The sequence below is a fragment of the Canis lupus genome, chromosome 5, assembly GCF_003254725.2.
Source record: "Canis lupus dingo isolate Sandy chromosome 5, ASM325472v2, whole genome shotgun sequence".
NCBI lineage: Eukaryota > Metazoa > Chordata > Mammalia > Carnivora > Canidae > Canis > Canis lupus.
The window spans coordinates 11,279,471-11,298,295 of record NC_064247.1 but is presented as its reverse complement, the minus strand read 5'-3'; the positions used below and the strand labels follow the sequence as shown (position 1 = coordinate 11,298,295).

The 18,825-nt window shown below is 42.8% G+C and overlaps 1 protein-coding gene across 1 annotated transcript in view; it reads right to left on the bottom strand.

Moving 5' to 3' along the window:
• The window catches only part of LOC112671158 (CXADR like membrane protein), a 99,607-nt gene that overhangs the window by 4,150 nt on the left and 76,632 nt on the right, over window positions 1-18,825 (bottom strand). Inside the window, 5 exon segments of the mRNA XM_025465176.3 lie at window positions 157-298; window positions 1,097-1,219; window positions 2,029-2,196; window positions 2,892-3,093; window positions 18,233-18,390. Of these exon segments, the coding sequence (XP_025320961.1) occupies window positions 157-298; window positions 1,097-1,219; window positions 2,029-2,196; window positions 2,892-3,093; window positions 18,233-18,390 (793 nt within the window).

The window sequence follows — 18,825 nt, the reverse complement described above, 5'->3', positions numbered from 1 at the left end:
TCTCTCTCCCTTTCACTCTTTCTCTCCCAAATAAATTTTAAAATCTTTTTAAAAAATAATTTAAAAAGGGGAAATGGGACATTTACGTTGGCTAGTCACTATGGAGCTAGCCCAGTAAAGGAAGTCTAGTAGAAGGGATTTTGAAGGGAGGTTTACCGAATTTCATTAGGTCTCTCTTCTTCCTCATATCTCTCTTTGTCTTTCCTTCTGATTAGCAGCCATACCAAGAGGAAAATCAGCAGTGCTCCAGCCACCATGCCTGTCACTGCTCCTGCAACCATGCCGATGCTTTGTACATCTATTTTCTCAGAAACAAAAACAGAGGGAAAAACCAAACATAAGCTAAGGAAATACATGAATTTAAAAAACATAAGCCCTGGCACGCCTGGCCAGCTTAGTAGGTGAAACATGTGATTCTTCATCTCAATAATTCTTGATTTGGGGGTTGTGAGTTTGAGGCCCACATTGGAAATAGACTTTACTTAAAACAACAAACAAAAACATAAGCACCAGACAAGATGAGTATTTCCAGATCTTTGTTTTTGAGTTTCCTATTTACTCTTGGTGTATGACTAACCTTCTTGATATTGAAAGGTAGCAGATTATACTACCCCCAAAGTATGCCTCTTTACCATTAGGACAATTTTACACTGATTTTTTTGAAGGAGTTTCCACCCAGTGTAGGGCTTGAACCCATAACCCTGAGATCAAGAGTCTATCCTCTGCTGACTAAGCCAGCCAGGTGCCCCCTTAAGCTGATTATCTTTGAGACACAGCAGACCCAGGAGAAGTTCTAAAAATAAAGTTGGCCTTTTATAAGGGAAATTTAAATTTACATTTATAAAGGACATCTCCATTTGGTCCCCTCCTGGATATAATAAATTTCTTTAGGGAGCTGACAAGTTCACACATGTTCCTAAATACAGAGTTAGCCACAAGAGTGGAAAGGTCATTGCAACTACTGAACTTACCTTATTGATAGCCGTGTCCTTCTGGAAATAAAAGCTTTTACCCTGACCTTACTCTTATTTGTGACTAAAGTGTTTTACACGGAACTATCAATGCAAAGGCGAGAACAAGCCCTTGGGATACTTACACCGTACAGTCACTCGCACCACACAGCTTTCCTTCCCAGCCTCATTGCCTGCTGTACACTGGTAGAGCCCAGAGGAGGACATGGTGAGATTGTGCAGCAGAACGCGTCCAGGGTTATTGTAGTCTATACAAGCAGAAGGAATGATTGTAATCCCCTTAGTGACAAATAAAGTTTATTGTTTACTTTATTGCATCATTGACCTAAGATTCTCAAATACTGTTTGGTAAGAATGAGATGATAGATTTTTTCAGAATGTGGAAAGGTGAACATTCTTTTAAATTGCACATCCTCTGAATACCTACCATTTACATCTACATGGATGGAACTGGAGGGTATTATGCTGAGTGAAATTAAGTCAATTGGAGAAAGACAATTATCATGAGGTCTCAGTCATATGTGTGGAATATAAGAAATAGTGAAAGGGACCATAAACGAAAGGAGGGAAACTGAGTGGGGAAAGTTAGAGAGGAAGACAAACCATGAGAGACTCCTAACTCTAGGAAACAAACAAAGGGGTGTGGAAGGGGAGGTGGGTGGGGGATGGGGTGACTAGGTGACGGGCACTGAGGAGGGCACTTGATGGGATGAGCACTGGGTGTCATGCTATATGTTGGCAAATTGAACTTAAATAAAATTTATGAAGAGTCTTACAAAAAAATCGCACATCCTCAAGAGTTACAAAAGACTGAATGGGTAAGGGATAGTGAGCACAATAATAAGATATCATGGGTATGTGGTACATTTCCCCCTCACTTCTTTTGCCACTTTTATGTGCCATTTGAGGGAAGAAAAGATGGATGAAAAAATAGAAGCTCAAAGAGGTTCAGCAGTGTGTTCAAGGTCACTGGTAAGTTGCTGACAAAACCAGATTTAGAACCCATGGCTAGAGTACCATTCTGTTGCCTCAGCAGACTGGTGGAAGGATGACCTACCAATCCTAGACTTGGGAGGGAGATGCTCATCCTCTCCCTCCTTCTCCCGGATCCGCTGCCAGTAATACATGATGGGCTTTGTGCCAGAGGCTGACTCACACTGCAGAGTCACGTCACTTCCTTCTGTCAGCTCTCCTTCCAACTCACATTTGGGCTTTGATGGTCTCACTGGCAAAAAGAAAAAGCTTCAAGAATTGCCAAACACCAGATTCAGTGGAAGAGCTATGTGGTGTTGAGTTGTTTCTCTAGCCATCTGTTATGGTCAACTTCTGAGTGGGGGGATTCAGTGACCTTTTGCTACGTAACCATGCTTTATGCCACCCCCAGAAGTACACCCACCTCCATCCCCTGCACACACACACCCCCAATTCCAGCTGCTTCCAGTGGCACTACTGTAATTTTCAGAGGCTGCCCCAGAAACTCTCTCGTCACTTCTCAAAGAAGACACTGTTATTTAATTGGAAATTTTATGACAGTTGAGTGTGATTTTACTAATACTGAAACAGGGATAGAAGTCCACTAACTCAGAAGCAATTAAATACAACTTAGTAGCTCTTGCTGCCAGAAATGGAGTTGAATCGTATTTGAGAGATGTCAGGTAAATGTAAGAATATCACTTAAACATTAGAGGAGATTTAAATTTTGAAAATGGTCTATGATGGAAAATTGTGATTATTCATTCTTCTTTTATTATGTATAGAATATAGAACATACTTCTTCCCAGGGAACTGGACTAGGTGATCTCTGAATGCATAATACAGGGTATTAAACAAAGTTATGTACCACCATGATGCATTTGGCTATTCCTCGCAGAGACCGTATTAATAAGATGGAGGCATTTACCTTGGAACACTCTAGCTTACCTAAGACTTTTAAGATGACATGGCTCCACACATAGCGCCCTGAATTTTTCACCTTGCAGCTGTACCGCCCCTCATCACTGGGCTTCAGAGGCTCAATCTGCAGGGAAGCATCTCCTGCCAGGAAATTGGAAGCAAAGGCCACTCGGCCCTTCTGTTCCTCAGTCAAGTTACTGTAGACATGACGGCTGGAGTAAGTGATCACCTGTGGAATAGACCAAGTGGCTCTCAGCCTTCATCTTTTGATGATGTCAAGATAAGGAAAGGGAATACTGCTAATGGAACAAAGCAGTCAAGCCCAGGGCTGATTCTCAGGGTCAAGAGACCTCTGATCTAAATAAAGTTAAAAGCACAATATGTTTGGGCTTGGGCCTTGCTTCTTCCCAAGCTAACATCTCTTATTTGGGTAGCGTTTTAATTACATAGCAGTAACCATTTCATTAAATGCTCAGAAGCACTTCATTTCATAGGTAAGGAATTTTACATTTGAATTACATGTTCAATCAAGTTCACATAACAGTCATGGAAGGAAGGGAATGCACAATAAAGGCATATAATGGTATGAAGAGTTGGCTGTGAGATTTGGTAGAAAAGGATAGGGAGGAGGGAGGAGACTTCCCTTTCCCTTGCATACCTTTTTTTTTTTTTCTTTTTTTTTGAGAGAGAGTGAGAGACAGCACAAGTGGGCTCTACACCCAGCCCAGCGTAGAGACCAACACAGGGTTCAATCCCCCCCGACCTTGAGATCATGACCTGAGCCAAAATCAAGAGTTGGACACTCACCGGCTGAACCACCCAGGGCACCCCTCCCCTGCGTACCCTTTCTGACTTTTTTAATTTCCTTCCACCTGCATATGACCTATTCAAAATACACTACATTCCTTTTGCTCAGCACTTTTACATCTAGTTTATTTATCACATAATGTTTTTGCAAGTTAAGTAATTCCTCCCCTTCTCTGTGGTTTCACTTCCCGTGATGTCAGTTACTCAGGGTCTGGAAGCAGATGATCCTCCTTCTGCCATACTGTCAGAAGGCCAATAGTAGTCTAACACTGTATCACAGTGCCGTGTCATCCCCCTGACTGTCTCATTGCGGAGGTACTGTATCATCTCACATCATCACAAGAGGAGTGGGTATGGTACAATAGAATTTTGAAAGGAGAGAAAAACTGCATTCACAGAACATTTAAATTATTATCGTTAATTTTTTACTGTGCCTAATTTATAAATTAAACATTACCATAGATGTATATGGATAGGAAGAAACATATATAGGATCGTATATAAGATTTGGTACTATTCATGGTTACAGGTATCCAGGGGAGGGGGAGGTTGGAACATACCCTGCACAGATAGGAAGGGAATACTGTAGTCATTATCCCCATTTCACAGATAAATAGCATAACTGGGATTTGAAAATAACCATCTAAAACCATTTAGTTCATTGTCCTGGTACACCAGTTACCTCTCTCCCACTTCCTGTGGCCATCTGCATTCATTTTACTGCTAATTAAGTACTCTTCCAGAAAGTTTGGAAATGAAGGTGGGAAAGTGACACTGTAAAATCCACCTGCTTTGTTCTTACAAAAGTTTAGAGCCCAGCCAAAGGGACCGGAGAGTTAAAGAATAGAAGTCAATGCTTAAAATTGGAGTCTGATACTGAGGACTTCATTATTGGGCTTTCCTTTGGGCGGCTTCACTGCCAACTAGTAAGAGGAAGTCGGGGGAGAAAATTACATCCCTTCCTACCATAAAATACACATGAGCATCATGTCTTTATTTTTCCAGGTAGAGACACCAAAGTCTAAAAATCCTGGGGTGGCTGGTTGGCTCAATGGGTAGAGCATGTGACTCTTGATCCTGAGGGTTGTGAGTTCAAGCCCCACATTGGGCATTGAGCCTACTTAAAAATCATAATAATCTTAAATTTTAGTGAAATTCCATCTGCCTGCATCACAGCCGATAGTTCTTGAATCCTTTCCTGGTTCTGTTTGTCCATCACCTCGGTAGGTCCTGTCAGTCACAAAAACCATGCTGATCTAGTCCACCAAGACTTCAAGCTATACAACTTCAGCTTTGCCCTTTCTGCCACTCAGCGTGCTCTTAAACTCATTTTATTTTTTTAAAAGATTTTATTTATTTATTTGAAAACTCATTTGATTTTAAATGTCAGCAGACATGAGGCTACTCAGATGAGTAAAACCCTCTTCCTGTCTTCAAGTAATTTATCATCTAATGGGATTAACAAGTAGAGAAGTACAAACATAGAAAAAGGATTAATTACTTGAAATAGTATCAGGGAGCAATGTCCCAGAAAAGTTGGAGGCATTTGTGCTAGGCTTTGAAAGATAAGCAGACTAAATGAGAGATAATGGAGTCAGGGAGAAGAGGGCTGCAGGGAACATTCCAGATACATGCAAGGACACTACATGCAAGCATACAGGAGTCTCCTCAGCACATTTCTGGCTGCAGCTGTTCAAACTGGTTGCATCAACTCAAGTCAAACCCATCCTCAATCACGTGACACCCTGCAACCATACATCAAATGCTTTCCTGACAATATTTGAGGCCATCCAATAAAATGCCCAACAATTCTCTCTCCATTATATCAAAACTCTTCAGTAGAATCCGTTTGCCATCACCACCTTTCTGAAAAATGTGTTTTTTCCTTTCTCTGCATGCTCTTTTTCATCAGCAAATATTTATTGAGCTCACATTCCAGGGTACTGTGCCGGATGCCGGAAAAGAAGCAGGAATAAGACAGCTCCTACATTGAGGACCTCACAGTCTTGGGGTGGGTGGGGGTGGGGGATGAATATGGAGGTGGGGGAAAAGTAAGAGAAAAATAAAAGACACTGTAGCTGATAATAAGTTTAAGATATTTTCAGATTTCAGCTTTGCCCACTTATTTCAACCAGCACCACTACTGTGATAATTCTCATATCTTTATCTCTATCCCAACATAGTTTTGACCTCCGGTTTCATATTTCCAACTGCCTGGCTGCTGTGAATTTCTGCCCTCTCCAGTCTACCTTACATAACAATATAAGTGGATGCCAAGTTAATACATCAGCTCTTTTCCAGCTCAAAACCCTACAGTGGCTTCCTGCCACCTCTGAATGATGGCCAGATTCAGTCTCTAGTCCTCACAGTGACTTTTACATTACCTTCCCAGTCTCTTTTCCTCTTTTGTCCACCTCCCATACCTGGGTACCATCAGATAATACTGTTTCCCCTTCTTTAATATGATTCATGCTTTCTTGTACTCAGTGACTCTGCCCACTGCATTTTTCCATGGAGAAACTCTCCACGTGAAGAATTCCTATTTATTCTTTCAGGGCACCTGGGTAGTTCAGTCGGTTAAGCATCCGACTCTTGAGTTTGGCTCAGGTCATGATCTTAGGGTAATGGGACACAGCTCTGCATTGGGCTCTCCACTCAGTGGATAGTCTGTTTGAGATTCTCTCCCTCTTCCCCTCACCCTACTCACATCCTTTCCCTCTCTCTCTCTCTCTCTCTCAAATAAATAATTTTTTTTAAAGGAATGCCCTTTCATTCTTTAAAATCCAAAATCAGTGTTAATTTCTCATGAAACCCTCCCTGATGACACTCAAATGGCCTTTTTTTTTTCTCTCACCCATAGCATCTCCTTGTAGCATTTTTATGTGAAGAGAAATGGTGAAAGACTTGGATTCATAGGTTGCTAGATCCCCTTCCTATAATGCTTAGTGTTGTCCAGAAATCTATGGGGCCATTCTGGTTTTATATGTCTATCACCCTTAATGATCTTGGCTAAGCTATGTTGCAAGTCTGCCATCCTTTCTTTTCTTTTCCTTTTCTTTCTTCTTTCTTTTCTTTTCTTTCTTCTTTCTTTTTCTTTCTTTCTTTCTTTCAATATTTTATTCATTTATTCATGAGAGACAGAGAGAGAGAGAGAGAGGCAGAGACACAGGCAGAGGGAGAAGCAGGCTCCATGCCGGTAGCCCAACAGGGAACTCAATCCTGGGACTCCAGGATCACGCCCTGGGCCAAAGGCAGGTGCTGAACCGCTGAGCCATCCAGGGATTCCCTGCAATCCTTTCTTGAATACACATTTACTGAAGATTACTGAAAACATACTCTGTGCTTAGCACTGTGCTAGAGATGATACCAATACAAAGAAAACTGTTCTATGAAAGTGTTGAGGACCAGGACATTAAACCCCAGAATATGCCACTTTGCATGTGCATAAGAATTAATTTCAGGGGCTCCTCGGTGGCTCAATAGATTAAGTGTCTGCCTTCGGCTCAGGTCATGATAGAGCTCCACCACGTCAGAGTTGCTCAGCAGGGAGTCTGCTTCTCCCTTTCCCTCTGCCCCTCCACCCTGGTTGTGCTCTCTGTCTCTCTCACTCTCTCTGTCTCTTAAATAAATAAAATGTAAATAAATAAATAAATAAATTGTTAAAAAAATTAACATACTAAATGAATTTGAATTCCTAAAGTCCCTTGACTTAAAAGCAGGGCCTTCCAAAACAATTTAAGTGTCGTAAATCCCCTCCTGAGAATGACTCTAATCTTCTCTTCTGGGAGACCAGAACTCTATACTACACCCAGACAGACAAGGTCACAAGCTAACATATCTCCCATCTGTTCTTCAAAGGGCCTGTTTATCTTCTTCAAAAGTCATTTGTTTTTCCCTAAGTGTCCTTCTTCCTCCTCCCTGTCCCCTACTAAGTTGGGTATGTAGTCCAAATACTAACCACCCCTTGGAGTTACTCATTTGTGGGTTCTTACTCCCACATGTTACGTACATGGTATACAGAAGTTGATAAACTTGTTTTTCTCCTGTTAATCTGTCCCTTTGATGTATACCCAAAACTAACATGTCAATTATATCTCAGCAAAAAATTTTTAAAAATTTTTAAAGATTTTAAAAATTTATTTATTCATGAGAGACACAGAGAAAGGGGGGGCAGAGTCACAAACAGAGGGAGAAGGAGGCTCCATGCAGAGGGCCTGATGTGGGACTGGATCCAGGGACTCCAGGATCACCCCCGGGGCTGAAGGTGGTGCTAAAGCACTGAGCCACCTGGGTTGCCCTAAATTTTTCTTTTTTTTAAAGAGAGAAAACCAACCAACAAACCAATAAAAATTGTCTTTTACTGGCCTAATTTATAGTGCCCCAGCTGGAAAACCTAGGAGGGGAAAGGGGAAAAGATTTTTTCCCCCTCTCCTTTAGTTTCAAAGGACAACTTAAAAAAAAAAAAAAAGTTAAAACTATGGCCTTCACATACATAGAAAATAAGCATATGTCAAAGATTTTATTTAACCCATTAATAAATGATGGAAACAGAAATATTTTACAACAGGTTCAAATGAGAATCGGAAAATATTTGTAGTCTCTTTTGGACAAAATTCATTTGTATCTCTATCCACAGGAACCACTGAGGTGCTATGGATAGGAAACAGGGATGTCACTATGGGCATTCCACAAGTTAATTTCTATTTCTGTGGAAATTAATCTCATCTCCTGAAAATTTGGAGTCTAAGCCTGAAGATGATGGTTGGGAGGGACCTCCCTATGGTATACTATGTGTGCAGAGGTGAAGGCAAGTGTTCAGGCTGGGGTAGGGAGAAACCATTGGTAGGACAGTAAGGGGAATTAGATCCCTTGAAGGCTATTCACTTCTGCTCCCACCCCTTTACTGCTCCCTCCCTCAGCAGGTGGTTTCACAGTTCAACTCTCTGGGTCTCTAAATTAGAATATCTACAGGCCTACTAAGAAGAGCTCGGGGGAGTGTTTCCTTCCGACTAGGATGAGGGGTGATGGAAATGGGAACTAGCTTCACTGGGACAACACCACCAGCTGCTTCTAGAGGCTATGATGAACTCTTTGGAGACATTTTACAGCAAATTGGTAAGCACAGACAGTTAGAGAATATTTAGGAAAGAGAATAGAAGGTAGGAGAAGGAGTGATCCATCCACATCTATCCAGAGAGTGAAGGAAAAGCTGAATTTGAATGCTGACCTAAGGAGACCCAAGACGGGTCATTTATTCAACAAATCCTGAGGCTCCACAATTTGCCAGCACCTGTGGCAGGTGCTTGGAAGATCTCAGTGAACACAGCACGTGAAAATCCCAACCCTTGGGGATCACATGTTCTAGTGGCAGGAAAGACATGAAAGAACACTGGACAATACTGTGAAAATAATAGAGCAGGGAAGGCGGTTGTAGGCCAAGGGGACAGACTGCTATTTAAATGAGGTGGCCAAAGTAGACCTTACTGGAAGGAGACATGAGGGTTAACACATGAAGGAGACCCAGAATTAGCCCGGGAGCTATGTAGGGGAAGGAGTTGTAGGCAGAGAAAAGAGCCAAGGCAGAGACCCTAAGGTGCAAGCATGCCTTGGTATGTTCGAGAAATGGCAAAGAGGCCAGGTAGCTGGAACAGGCCAGGGGAATAGTAAATGAGGTCAGGCAGGGGAGCCACACCCTGCAAGGCCTCTGGTCCATTGTAAAGATGATGGCTTTTGCTCTGCAGGAAGGGGGGTTGGCTATTATAGGATTTTGAGCAGAAGAATATCATGATATGATTTGGTTTTGCGAATAGGCATAGGAGGCCAAGAATGGAAACAGGAAAACCAGTTAAGAGTCTTTTGGAGTCAGGGCGCCTGGGTGGCTCAGTTGGATAAGTGTCTGCCTTTGACTCAGGTCATGATGTCAGGGTCCTGACTCAGGTCATGATCTCAGGGTCCTGGGATGGAGCCCTGTATTAGGCTCCCTGCTCAGCAGGGAGTCTGCTTCTCCCTCTGCCCCTCCCCACCTGTGCTCATGCATTCTCTCTCTCTCTCTCTCTCTCAACTAAATTAATAAAATCAGGACGCCTCGGTGGCTCGGTTGTTGAGCGTCTGCCTTTGGCTCAGGGCCAGATCCCAGATTCCCAGGATCCAGTCCCTCATTGGTCCCACTTGCATGGAGCCTGCTTCTCCTCCCTCTGCCTGTGTCCTGGCCTCTCTCTCTCTCTGGGTCTCTCATGAAAGTAAATAAAATATTTAAAAATTAATTAATTAATTAATTAAATCCTTTTAAAAAGAGTCTACTGGAGTCAAGATCCAGACAACAGATGCACACCGTCTCCAGGGTGGTAGCAGTGGAAGTGAGAAGAGGTGATCAGAGTATTTTGAAGGTTCTCTCACTAAACTAACCACCTTATTTAAATGTGTATTTATGGTATGAGAGAAATAGAGGAGGCCAGGACCACTCTCAGGTTTTTTGCCGTTACCCCATGAAAAGAGTGAATGGCTATCAACCAAGAGAGAGGAGAGGGGGCAGAGAAAGTTTGAAGTCAGAGTGTGCAGGGTGAGGGGAATCGGGAGTTTTGTTTTGAACTTACTACATTCGAGAGACCTGTTCGACACCCAGAGGCATGGGGTAAAGCAGTTGCATATAAATGTGTTGGATTTTCAGGGGGAGGCCTAGAAATACGCATTGGGGATTTCTAAGCGTGGGGATGGTATTTAAAGACATGAGACCAGATAAGATCCCTGAGGGCACAAATATAGAGATTTTTAAAAGGAGGGGAAAATAAGGCTTTCCAAATAGTGGGTATCTAAACACAAAGATTAGAATTCATTAAAATACCACCAACCTCAGAGTAAAATTGATGACTGTCCTATCTCTTTAGCTGACTATTCAAGTCCAGCCTTTGCTCACATTCCCAGTCTTGCCCCTGATGGCAACTCTTCCTCCTACCCTCTCTTTCACAAAGACTCAGTGAGGAAACCCTGAAGCCACCTGCTGAGGAAGGAGGCAGTGGGGAAGTGGGGGCCAGGGGAACAGCCTTGAAGAGGTCTGATTACACTCATTATCCTCCTGATTGAGGATCTCCCCCAAACCCAGCCTGAACACTTGTTCCCCAACCCCACATACCATAGAGAGATCCCAATGGAATGTCATCCTCATGCAGAGGAATATCCTGGAAAGTACAGGAAATACACGATTTCAGTCAAATGTCCAGTGCTTACTCCCAGACAAAAATTTTGTCTTGAATTTCTGCATTCTTTTCAAGAGAAGCTGTAAGTTATGGGGGAGTAGGTGCAGGGAAAGAAAGGGATTTAGCTTTAGGAATTAAGGGTTTAGATCCCAGCTCTGAAATCTGTCTTGGGCAAGGGCTTTCAAAGTCTAAAAGGCATAGAGCTCAAGTTTTCTGGGGCCAAGTTTGAGATCCAATTTTCCTCATGCATTAAAAGAAAATCAGGACAAATCTTAGCTACTGACTTCACAGGCTTCTAGTAAGAATTTTAAGAGCAGAAATCTGCGAAAGGACATCATTCCTTTGCTCGCTTAACCATTCAGTGACTACTCTGTGCCAAGCACAGTCCTTGGCTCTGGGCTTAGGAAAATATGCATCAAGCCTCAAAATGAAAATCCATCAACACAATGCAATACTTTCAGGGCAGGGATTTCTGTTTTTATTTAACAAACACGTATGAGGTATTTATTTTGTGCAAAGCACTGTTTTAAATACTTCAAAAGTATTAACCCCTTGCATTAAACAGAAAAATACCAAGGCAGTGAAAATTTCATAAGATTAAGGAGATTAAGGAGTGGGTCTCCCCAACAAATTGCTTAGACTTAAGGGCATTCTTTTGTTTCATAAATATTTAGAGAGGGCCTTCGATGAGGTGGGAACATAGATCCTACTTTGAAATTGGGGCAGCTGCAGTCTATCCTGCTCAAGTGGGATCATTCTTTTGGACTCTCCTGTGTTCACTGATTCATAACTGTATTTCCCATGGAGACTGGGCATCCCAGGAGAGAGTTCTTAGGGCCAGAGAGAGGTTTCTTTCTTATCCCTTAAACTGCAACCAGCTTCCTGTTCCAGGGTGTGGCCAGTGATGTGGAGAACAAAGGCAAAAGAAATGTAGATAAAATTAAATCTCCTTACAACTTGGAGCCCGGGACAAAGATTTGAGACCCGCAGAGTAAGACATTCCTCCAGCTACTCACAACTGTCTTAATGGTAATAACTTGCTAGAGGCTGAAAAGCAACCTTAGCTTGATAATAGCCAGATCTCCAGGATCCTGTTAAGTCTTTAACATGAAAATCCTTTCGGAAACCTTTATCTCTGACCCTCTCCATCTGAAAGTATACAATCGGGGCCCCTGGGTGGCTCCCTACAGGGAGCCTGCTTCTCCCTCTGCCTTTGTCTCTGCCTCTCTCTGTGTGTCCCTCATGAATAAATAAATAAAATCTTTTAAAAAATAAAAAAATTAAAGTATACATACAGTCAGTCGCTCCTCACAATCCCAGGGTCCTATCCCTGTGCTTTAATAAAAACCACCTTTTTTTTTTTTTGGCACCGAAAAACATCTCAAGAATTATTATTATTTTTTAAGTAGTTTCCATGCCCCGCTTGGAGCCCCAAGTTCTTTCTTGACTGCTCACTCCCGGACCGCACATCACATCCTATCAGCCAGCACCACGTCTGAGGAATTTCTTTGTCCTACACCTCACTGCTTTTTGTTTTTCTCCCAATCAGATAAAACCTATTAACTCTGACCCAGAAAAAAACAAAAAAAAAGGTACATATTATTTTGCAAATAATTTGATAGGGTTCCTAGCATCCAGTTAGGGCTCTGTACTTTAGAGACTCAGACCAGGAAGAGCCAGGGTCCCAGCCCTTCTGATACAGTAACTTGTTTGTTTTAAAAGTTTGCAGGATGTTCATGGCCACACATCCTGTTTCTTGCGTAAAAAGGCTAGGTTTCTTGGGGCGGTGGAAGGAGCTGCCAGAGAAATGCCAACTCACTGGGACAATAAGGAAATATATTAGCAACAGAAAGAAAACAAAAACAAAAACAAAAAAACCTGGAAGCTTTAGAGCTTACGTGCTCTTAAGACTGAAAGTGGGAGACTGATGTTTGGAGGTAGGACAAGTAAGATGGGAATGCCTAACAGGTACTCAACTAAGGTTACTTTCTTTCTGACTTTTTCATATTACCTCCCAGGTTCATAATCTCTATGAGGAAGTTAGTCTGCTTCCTAGGAAGAATGAAGAGATTCTAAACCTAGAAATCAGTAAAAAGCTGGGGATTTGTTTTTAAATTTTTATCTTAAGTAAACTATGCCACACATGGGGCTCAAACTCACAAGCTCAGAGATCAAGCGTCGCATGATCTACCGACTGAGCCAGCCAGGCATCCTAAAAGTCAGGTCATTTCTTAGGAATTTGGGGGTTTTGTAGGATTTGGGAAGTTGATGAACCTTTTTAGTCTAGGGGATTTCTTTCTTGTTCATGTTAATATTTGGGTTAACACCAGGAAATACTTTTGTTTTGAAAGCCACACTTGACGTTGGAGAGACTTAGTAGGTGTGGTCCACAGTAGACTCTGGCTGCTTTAAGTATACTACACTAGGAGCTTTCAAACTTTGAACAGACTCACATCAAGAAATACTTTTTTCAGGATGCCTGGGCGGCTCAGTGGTTGAGCATCTGCCTTCTTCGGCTCAGGTCCTGATCCCGGTATCCTGGGATCAAGTCCCGCATCAGGCTCCCCACAGGGAGCCTGCTTCTGCCTCTGTCTGTGTCTCTGCCTCTGTGTCTCTCATGAATAAATAAATAAAAGCTTAAAAAAAAAAAAAAACCTTTTCCACCATGACCCAGCACACACAGAGTTTACACATACAACTAAGCATAAATTTCATGAAATAGCATATGTGCAATACACTCTGATATTTTCCGGTCTGTGTTTAAAAAAAAAAAAAAAAGTCTGCTGGGTTAGAAACCATTACTGGGTCCTGATATTGAAAAACGCTGCCCCAGGACACAGTGATTGCGAGTGAGCTGGCAGGGTAGTCAACTGGTTTACATTCAAATGGGAGCCCCTCTGCTCTGCACCTTTGGTCTGTTAATTAACCTTTCCAAACCTCAAGTTCCTCAATTGTAAAATGGAGGTAAGCCACTTCATAGAGTTTTTGTGGGAATGAGATAGTAAGCACTCAAGATCACTTTTAGTAGGCTGGTTCTAGGTTCGTGAAAGCCCTTAAGATTACCAAAACTGTCCAGCCCAGTATTCAGAGAATATTAGTCATTTCATACATTTGTGTGTGTGTGTGTGTGTGTGTGTTTAAGATTTTATTTATTTAGAGGCACCTGGGTGGCTCAGTGGTTGAGCATCTGCCTTTGGCTCAGGTTGTGATCCCGTGATCCTGGGATCAAGTCCTGCATCAGGCTCCCCATAGGGAGCCTGCTTTTCCCTCTGCCTACGTCTCTGCTTCTCCCTCTGCCTACATCTCTGCTTCTCTCTGTGTGTGTCTCTCATGAGTAAATAAATAAAATCTTTAAAAAAAAAGATTTTATTTATTTAACACACACACACAGAGAGAGAGAGAGAGAGAGAGAGAGAGAGAGAGGCAGAGACACAGGCAGAAGGAGAAGCAGGCTCCATGCAGGGAGCCCCAGGTGGGACTCGATCCGGGGTCTCCAGGATCATGCCCTGGGCTGAAGGCGGCGCTAAATCGCTGAGCCACCCAGGCTGCCTTTTTTTTTTTTTTTTCTTTTTTTTCTTTTTTAAAGATTTTACATTTCATACATTTGTATAGCAAAGCTGCCCTATCTGAAAACCTGCGTCTGCTTTCCATCACCTGGGCACACTGTGGACTCAAGCTCAGCCCTCTGAAGGTGGCACCTAAGGCCAGCGCAGCCTGGCCTATGCCTCATCTTTGGTCTCAGTCCTTGCATCTCTGAATAGCCTTGTACCCAAACTCCATGTCCCTTGATTCTGAACAACACCCTCTGATGTGCCTTTGCCTTGGATCATGCAGCCTTCTCCTTTTGAAATGCCTCTCTTTTATTTTTGCTTAAACAACACCTGCACAGGCCTCAGGCTCAAGCTCAAGCAAGCTCAAGCTCAAGGGCTACCTTCTATGTATTATAGCCTTTCCTGGGTCCCCGTGTAGAATCACTGACTTCCTCCTGCGAGCCTCAACCCTTTGGACTTATCTCCACCACAGCACTTAGTCATTGAGGCGGAACTGACTCTCGAGTGCTTTTCTCCTTTTTCCCCCAAATCCTGTCCCATTATTTAATGAAGAAAAAAGAGTGGGAGGATTGGGGGGGGGACAGGGGGAAAGACAACTAAGGAAAGTATTTAACATCTTTGGAAAGCAGACATTGCACAACTCCAAAATAATCTTACTATAATTAAATAGCCATTACCTAATATGAACATTTCACACCCACTTAGGACACAGGCTGGGGCTCAGTTACAGCCTTGGAATTTGGCGCAGTTTTTTTCAGACATACACTGGATATCAGATACGTGTGTGTCTCTTTGTTTTAGTGTGCCTTTAATTCTAGAAAATGTGGAGCTGAGACTAAGCCCTTGTTGGGGTGTGATGGGAGAACGGTGAACATAAATTTAATCCTTTTGCAAACAAACAGAAATATGAAGTGTATGAATTACAGCTGTTGTGATGCTGTGTGTCTTAGGACTTTCTTGATGGACCTGTTCATGACGTGGTTTGAAAGACAGGAGGAAGAGGCAAGACAATTTGTTAAGACCTGATGGAACAGACGGAGCAGCTCAGCTTTCTGGCAGTTGCTCTGGTGTGCCAGGGCCCTGCGTGGCAATCATGCAACCACCTTGAACAGAAATGCATGGAGGCCCCCCTCTCTGCTTTTAATCAGTATTTTTCTTTTCTTTAAAATATTTTATTGGGGCACCTGGGTGGCTCAGTGATTGAGCATCTGCCTTTGGCTTAGGGTGTGATCCGAGGGTCCTGGGACCGAGCCCCACATCAGGTTACTCGCAGTACGCCTGCTTTTCCCTCTGCCTGTGTCTCTGCCTCTCTCTGTACCTCTCATGAATAAATAAATAAATCTTAAAAAACAAAGTTTGTTATTTTGTTTTAATTATTGAATGGCTTTGCACTGTAAGCTACAGGAAGGTAGGGGCTTTGTAGCCCAGTGCCTATCTTGGCATACAGTAAGTGCTAAATAAATCCACATGCTCTGAATGACTGCATAAACGGTGACACTTACTTTGGAGTATTAACTGAAGACAAGTCGGGGAACTGTGGCTGCTTAAAGCCTTATCAGTTGCCTGCTTTATTTTTTTTTTTTTCAGTTGCCTGCTTTAATCAGCAATGAACTTTTCTTTTTTTTTTTTTTAAGATTTTATTTATTTATTCATGAGAGACACAGAGAGAGAGAGAGGCAGAAGCAGGTTCCATGCAGGGAGCCCCACGTGGGACTCGATCCGAGGTCTCCAGGATCACGCCCTGAGCCAAAGGCAGCACTAAACCACTGAGCCACCCGGGCTGCCCAGCAATGAACTTCTAAGCCTTATATTCACTTGGTTACATAAACAAGCAACTCTTTTTTTTCTTTAGTTTAAATGAAAACACTTGGGGGAAGTTAGATGAGTGGAGTCATTCTTTTTAAACTTTTGTAAAAGGAACACAGCTCTTATTTCCTTCATTCAGAACAGACAGTATCATGTCTACGATTGACAAAGAATCTGCTGGAAGAAATACGCTCAGTTTAAGGTGACCTTGCCCTACAGAGAACAGAGTCTCAGGATGACGTACTAGGAGAACAAAATGACAAGCAGTATCGAAATGATAAAGTGACGTAGGAGCTGAAATCCAACAATGCTCCTGGATTTTATTTTAGTGAAAACTTTAGCTTCTTCCAGCACGGAACCATCATATGAAATCAGGAGTACAGACAGAGAAGAAGAAAGGATAACCTTTCACTTTGTAGTAGGGCAAGAGGTAAAGTTCTGAAAAGGAAAAAAAGTCTAAAGTCAGCTTTTCCCTGGGTTATTTTATGTGATTTTGTTTAAATCACAAAACTATCAACCAAAAGTTTTGTTTTATTTTTAGGTTTTATTTTATTTTTTTAAAGATTTTATTTATTTATTTATGAGAGACACAGAGAGAAAGGCAGAGAGAGAAGCCGGTTCCATGCAGGGAGCCCGATGCAGCACTCGATCCCAGGACCCTGGGATCAGGGCCTGAGCCAGAGGCAGATGCTCAACCACTGAGCCACCCAGGTGCCCCTAGACTTTATTTTTTAAAACAATCTCTACACCCAACATGGGGCTTGAACTCACAACCCTGAGATCAAGAGTGGCATGCCCCACCAATTAAGCCAGCCAGGCACCCACACCCAAAAGTGGGGAAATGGAATGAGAAGAGTTGTGCTAGAAAAGCCAGGCTGAGGAAAGCTACAGTGGCTGAATGCAGCCAAGGCAGACAGATAATACAGTAGCTACTTACTTCTCACTCGCCATAGACACCAGCCTCATGGATCATTGGGAGCAAAGCACTGCAAATTCTGTTCACACTGCCCAAAAGCCCATAAGCACCAATGGACCTCCCCATCCTGAGCACATAAGACCCAGGGCCAGATCCTTCATTTTCCAACTCCAGAACCAGCATTAATTCTTTCACTGGCCAATTATATATGTGTTAAACATTTCTAGTCATGTCCTGCATCATATGTTTCATCATATTACACAATCTCAGAGCTTGAAAGTCATGAATTTGTGCAAAGCTGCAAATAAGCAGGTGGTAATGGTTTCAGAGGAGGAAGAGGAGCAGGTTTCCTAGTATAGATTTGGGGTTCTGGCCACTGGGTTAGGGTATCAAGCTACTGCATGCTAGCTCCCTTCTTAGGAAAGACACTAAGAGTACAGATTTCCTCTTTGAACAACTGGTGGCTTTCTTGCTTGCCCAAAGAACACAGAATCTCTTATCTTTAAGACCCAAATACCTTTCCTTGTTTATAATTTTTGTCTTTAGAGTCTTTCAACAATAAGCTAGATGAAAGAGCACTTCTTTCTTTCTTTTTTTTTTTTTAAAGATTTTATTTATTTATTCATGAGAGACACACAAAGAGAGAGTCAGAGATGCAGGCAGAGGGAGAAGCAGGCTCCCTACAGGAAACGTGACGTAGGACTCGATCCCGGGTCTCCAGGATCAGGCCCTGGGCCGAAGGCGGTGCTAAACCGCTGAGCCACCTGGGCTGCCCTTTTTTTTTTTTTTTTTTTAAGATTTTATTTATTTATTCATGAGAAACACAGAGAGAGAAGCAGAGACACAGGCAGAGAGAGAAGCAGGCTCCCTGTAGGAAGCCTGAAGCAGAACTCAATCCCAGGACCCCAGGATCACGCCCTGAGCCGAAGGCAGACGCTCAACCACTGAGCCGCCCAGTTGCCCCTGAAAGAGCAATTCTAGCTCTTTCCAACCCAACAAAAAACTGGAGGACTGAGGAAAGACAGCCATAGGAGGATGAGGGGAAGAGCAGGGGTAGAGGAGGGAAGGCAGGGCTCGGGCCAGTTGTATACTTACCACTTTCTGGTTCCCTTCATTATCAGTCAGCAGCCATTCAATATCCAGGGTATCTTTTTCTGGAAGCCCCAGTTGATGGTGACAAGGCAAAGTGACCTTTTCTTCAGCCACTCTCTTGATCTCGGTGTGAGTCCCCAGGGTTCCAACATAGTAGGAAACTGGAAGAGGAGAGCCTCTAATGAGTAATGCAGAAACTGGATAGCAATGTGTGGGAAGCAAACGTTACAACTAATAATTCCTAGGTGTTCCTGTAGGCAAGGGGCAAATCATGGTGTTAGAAGAATCCTAGACCGCAGGTACCAGAAGTCCTGGAATCTCACACTGGCTCCTCCATTAACTGAACTCATTTATTTTCTGTAGCCCCCCGAATTATACTCTTACCGATGTCTATCTTTCCTTCCTTATTGTGTTTTTATGAATTCTCTCCCTTACCAGTAGAGACTTCCAAAAGGACAGAAACTAAAGGAAAGGCAGGGGTTGGCACCTCCCAAGAAAGGCTCCAGATACCACTTCACTCCTTGAGAGTCACCGTAGAGACAGGCTGCCCCAGGATGCCTCAGGGAACAAGTGGGATCTTACAGGCTGTTCCTGCT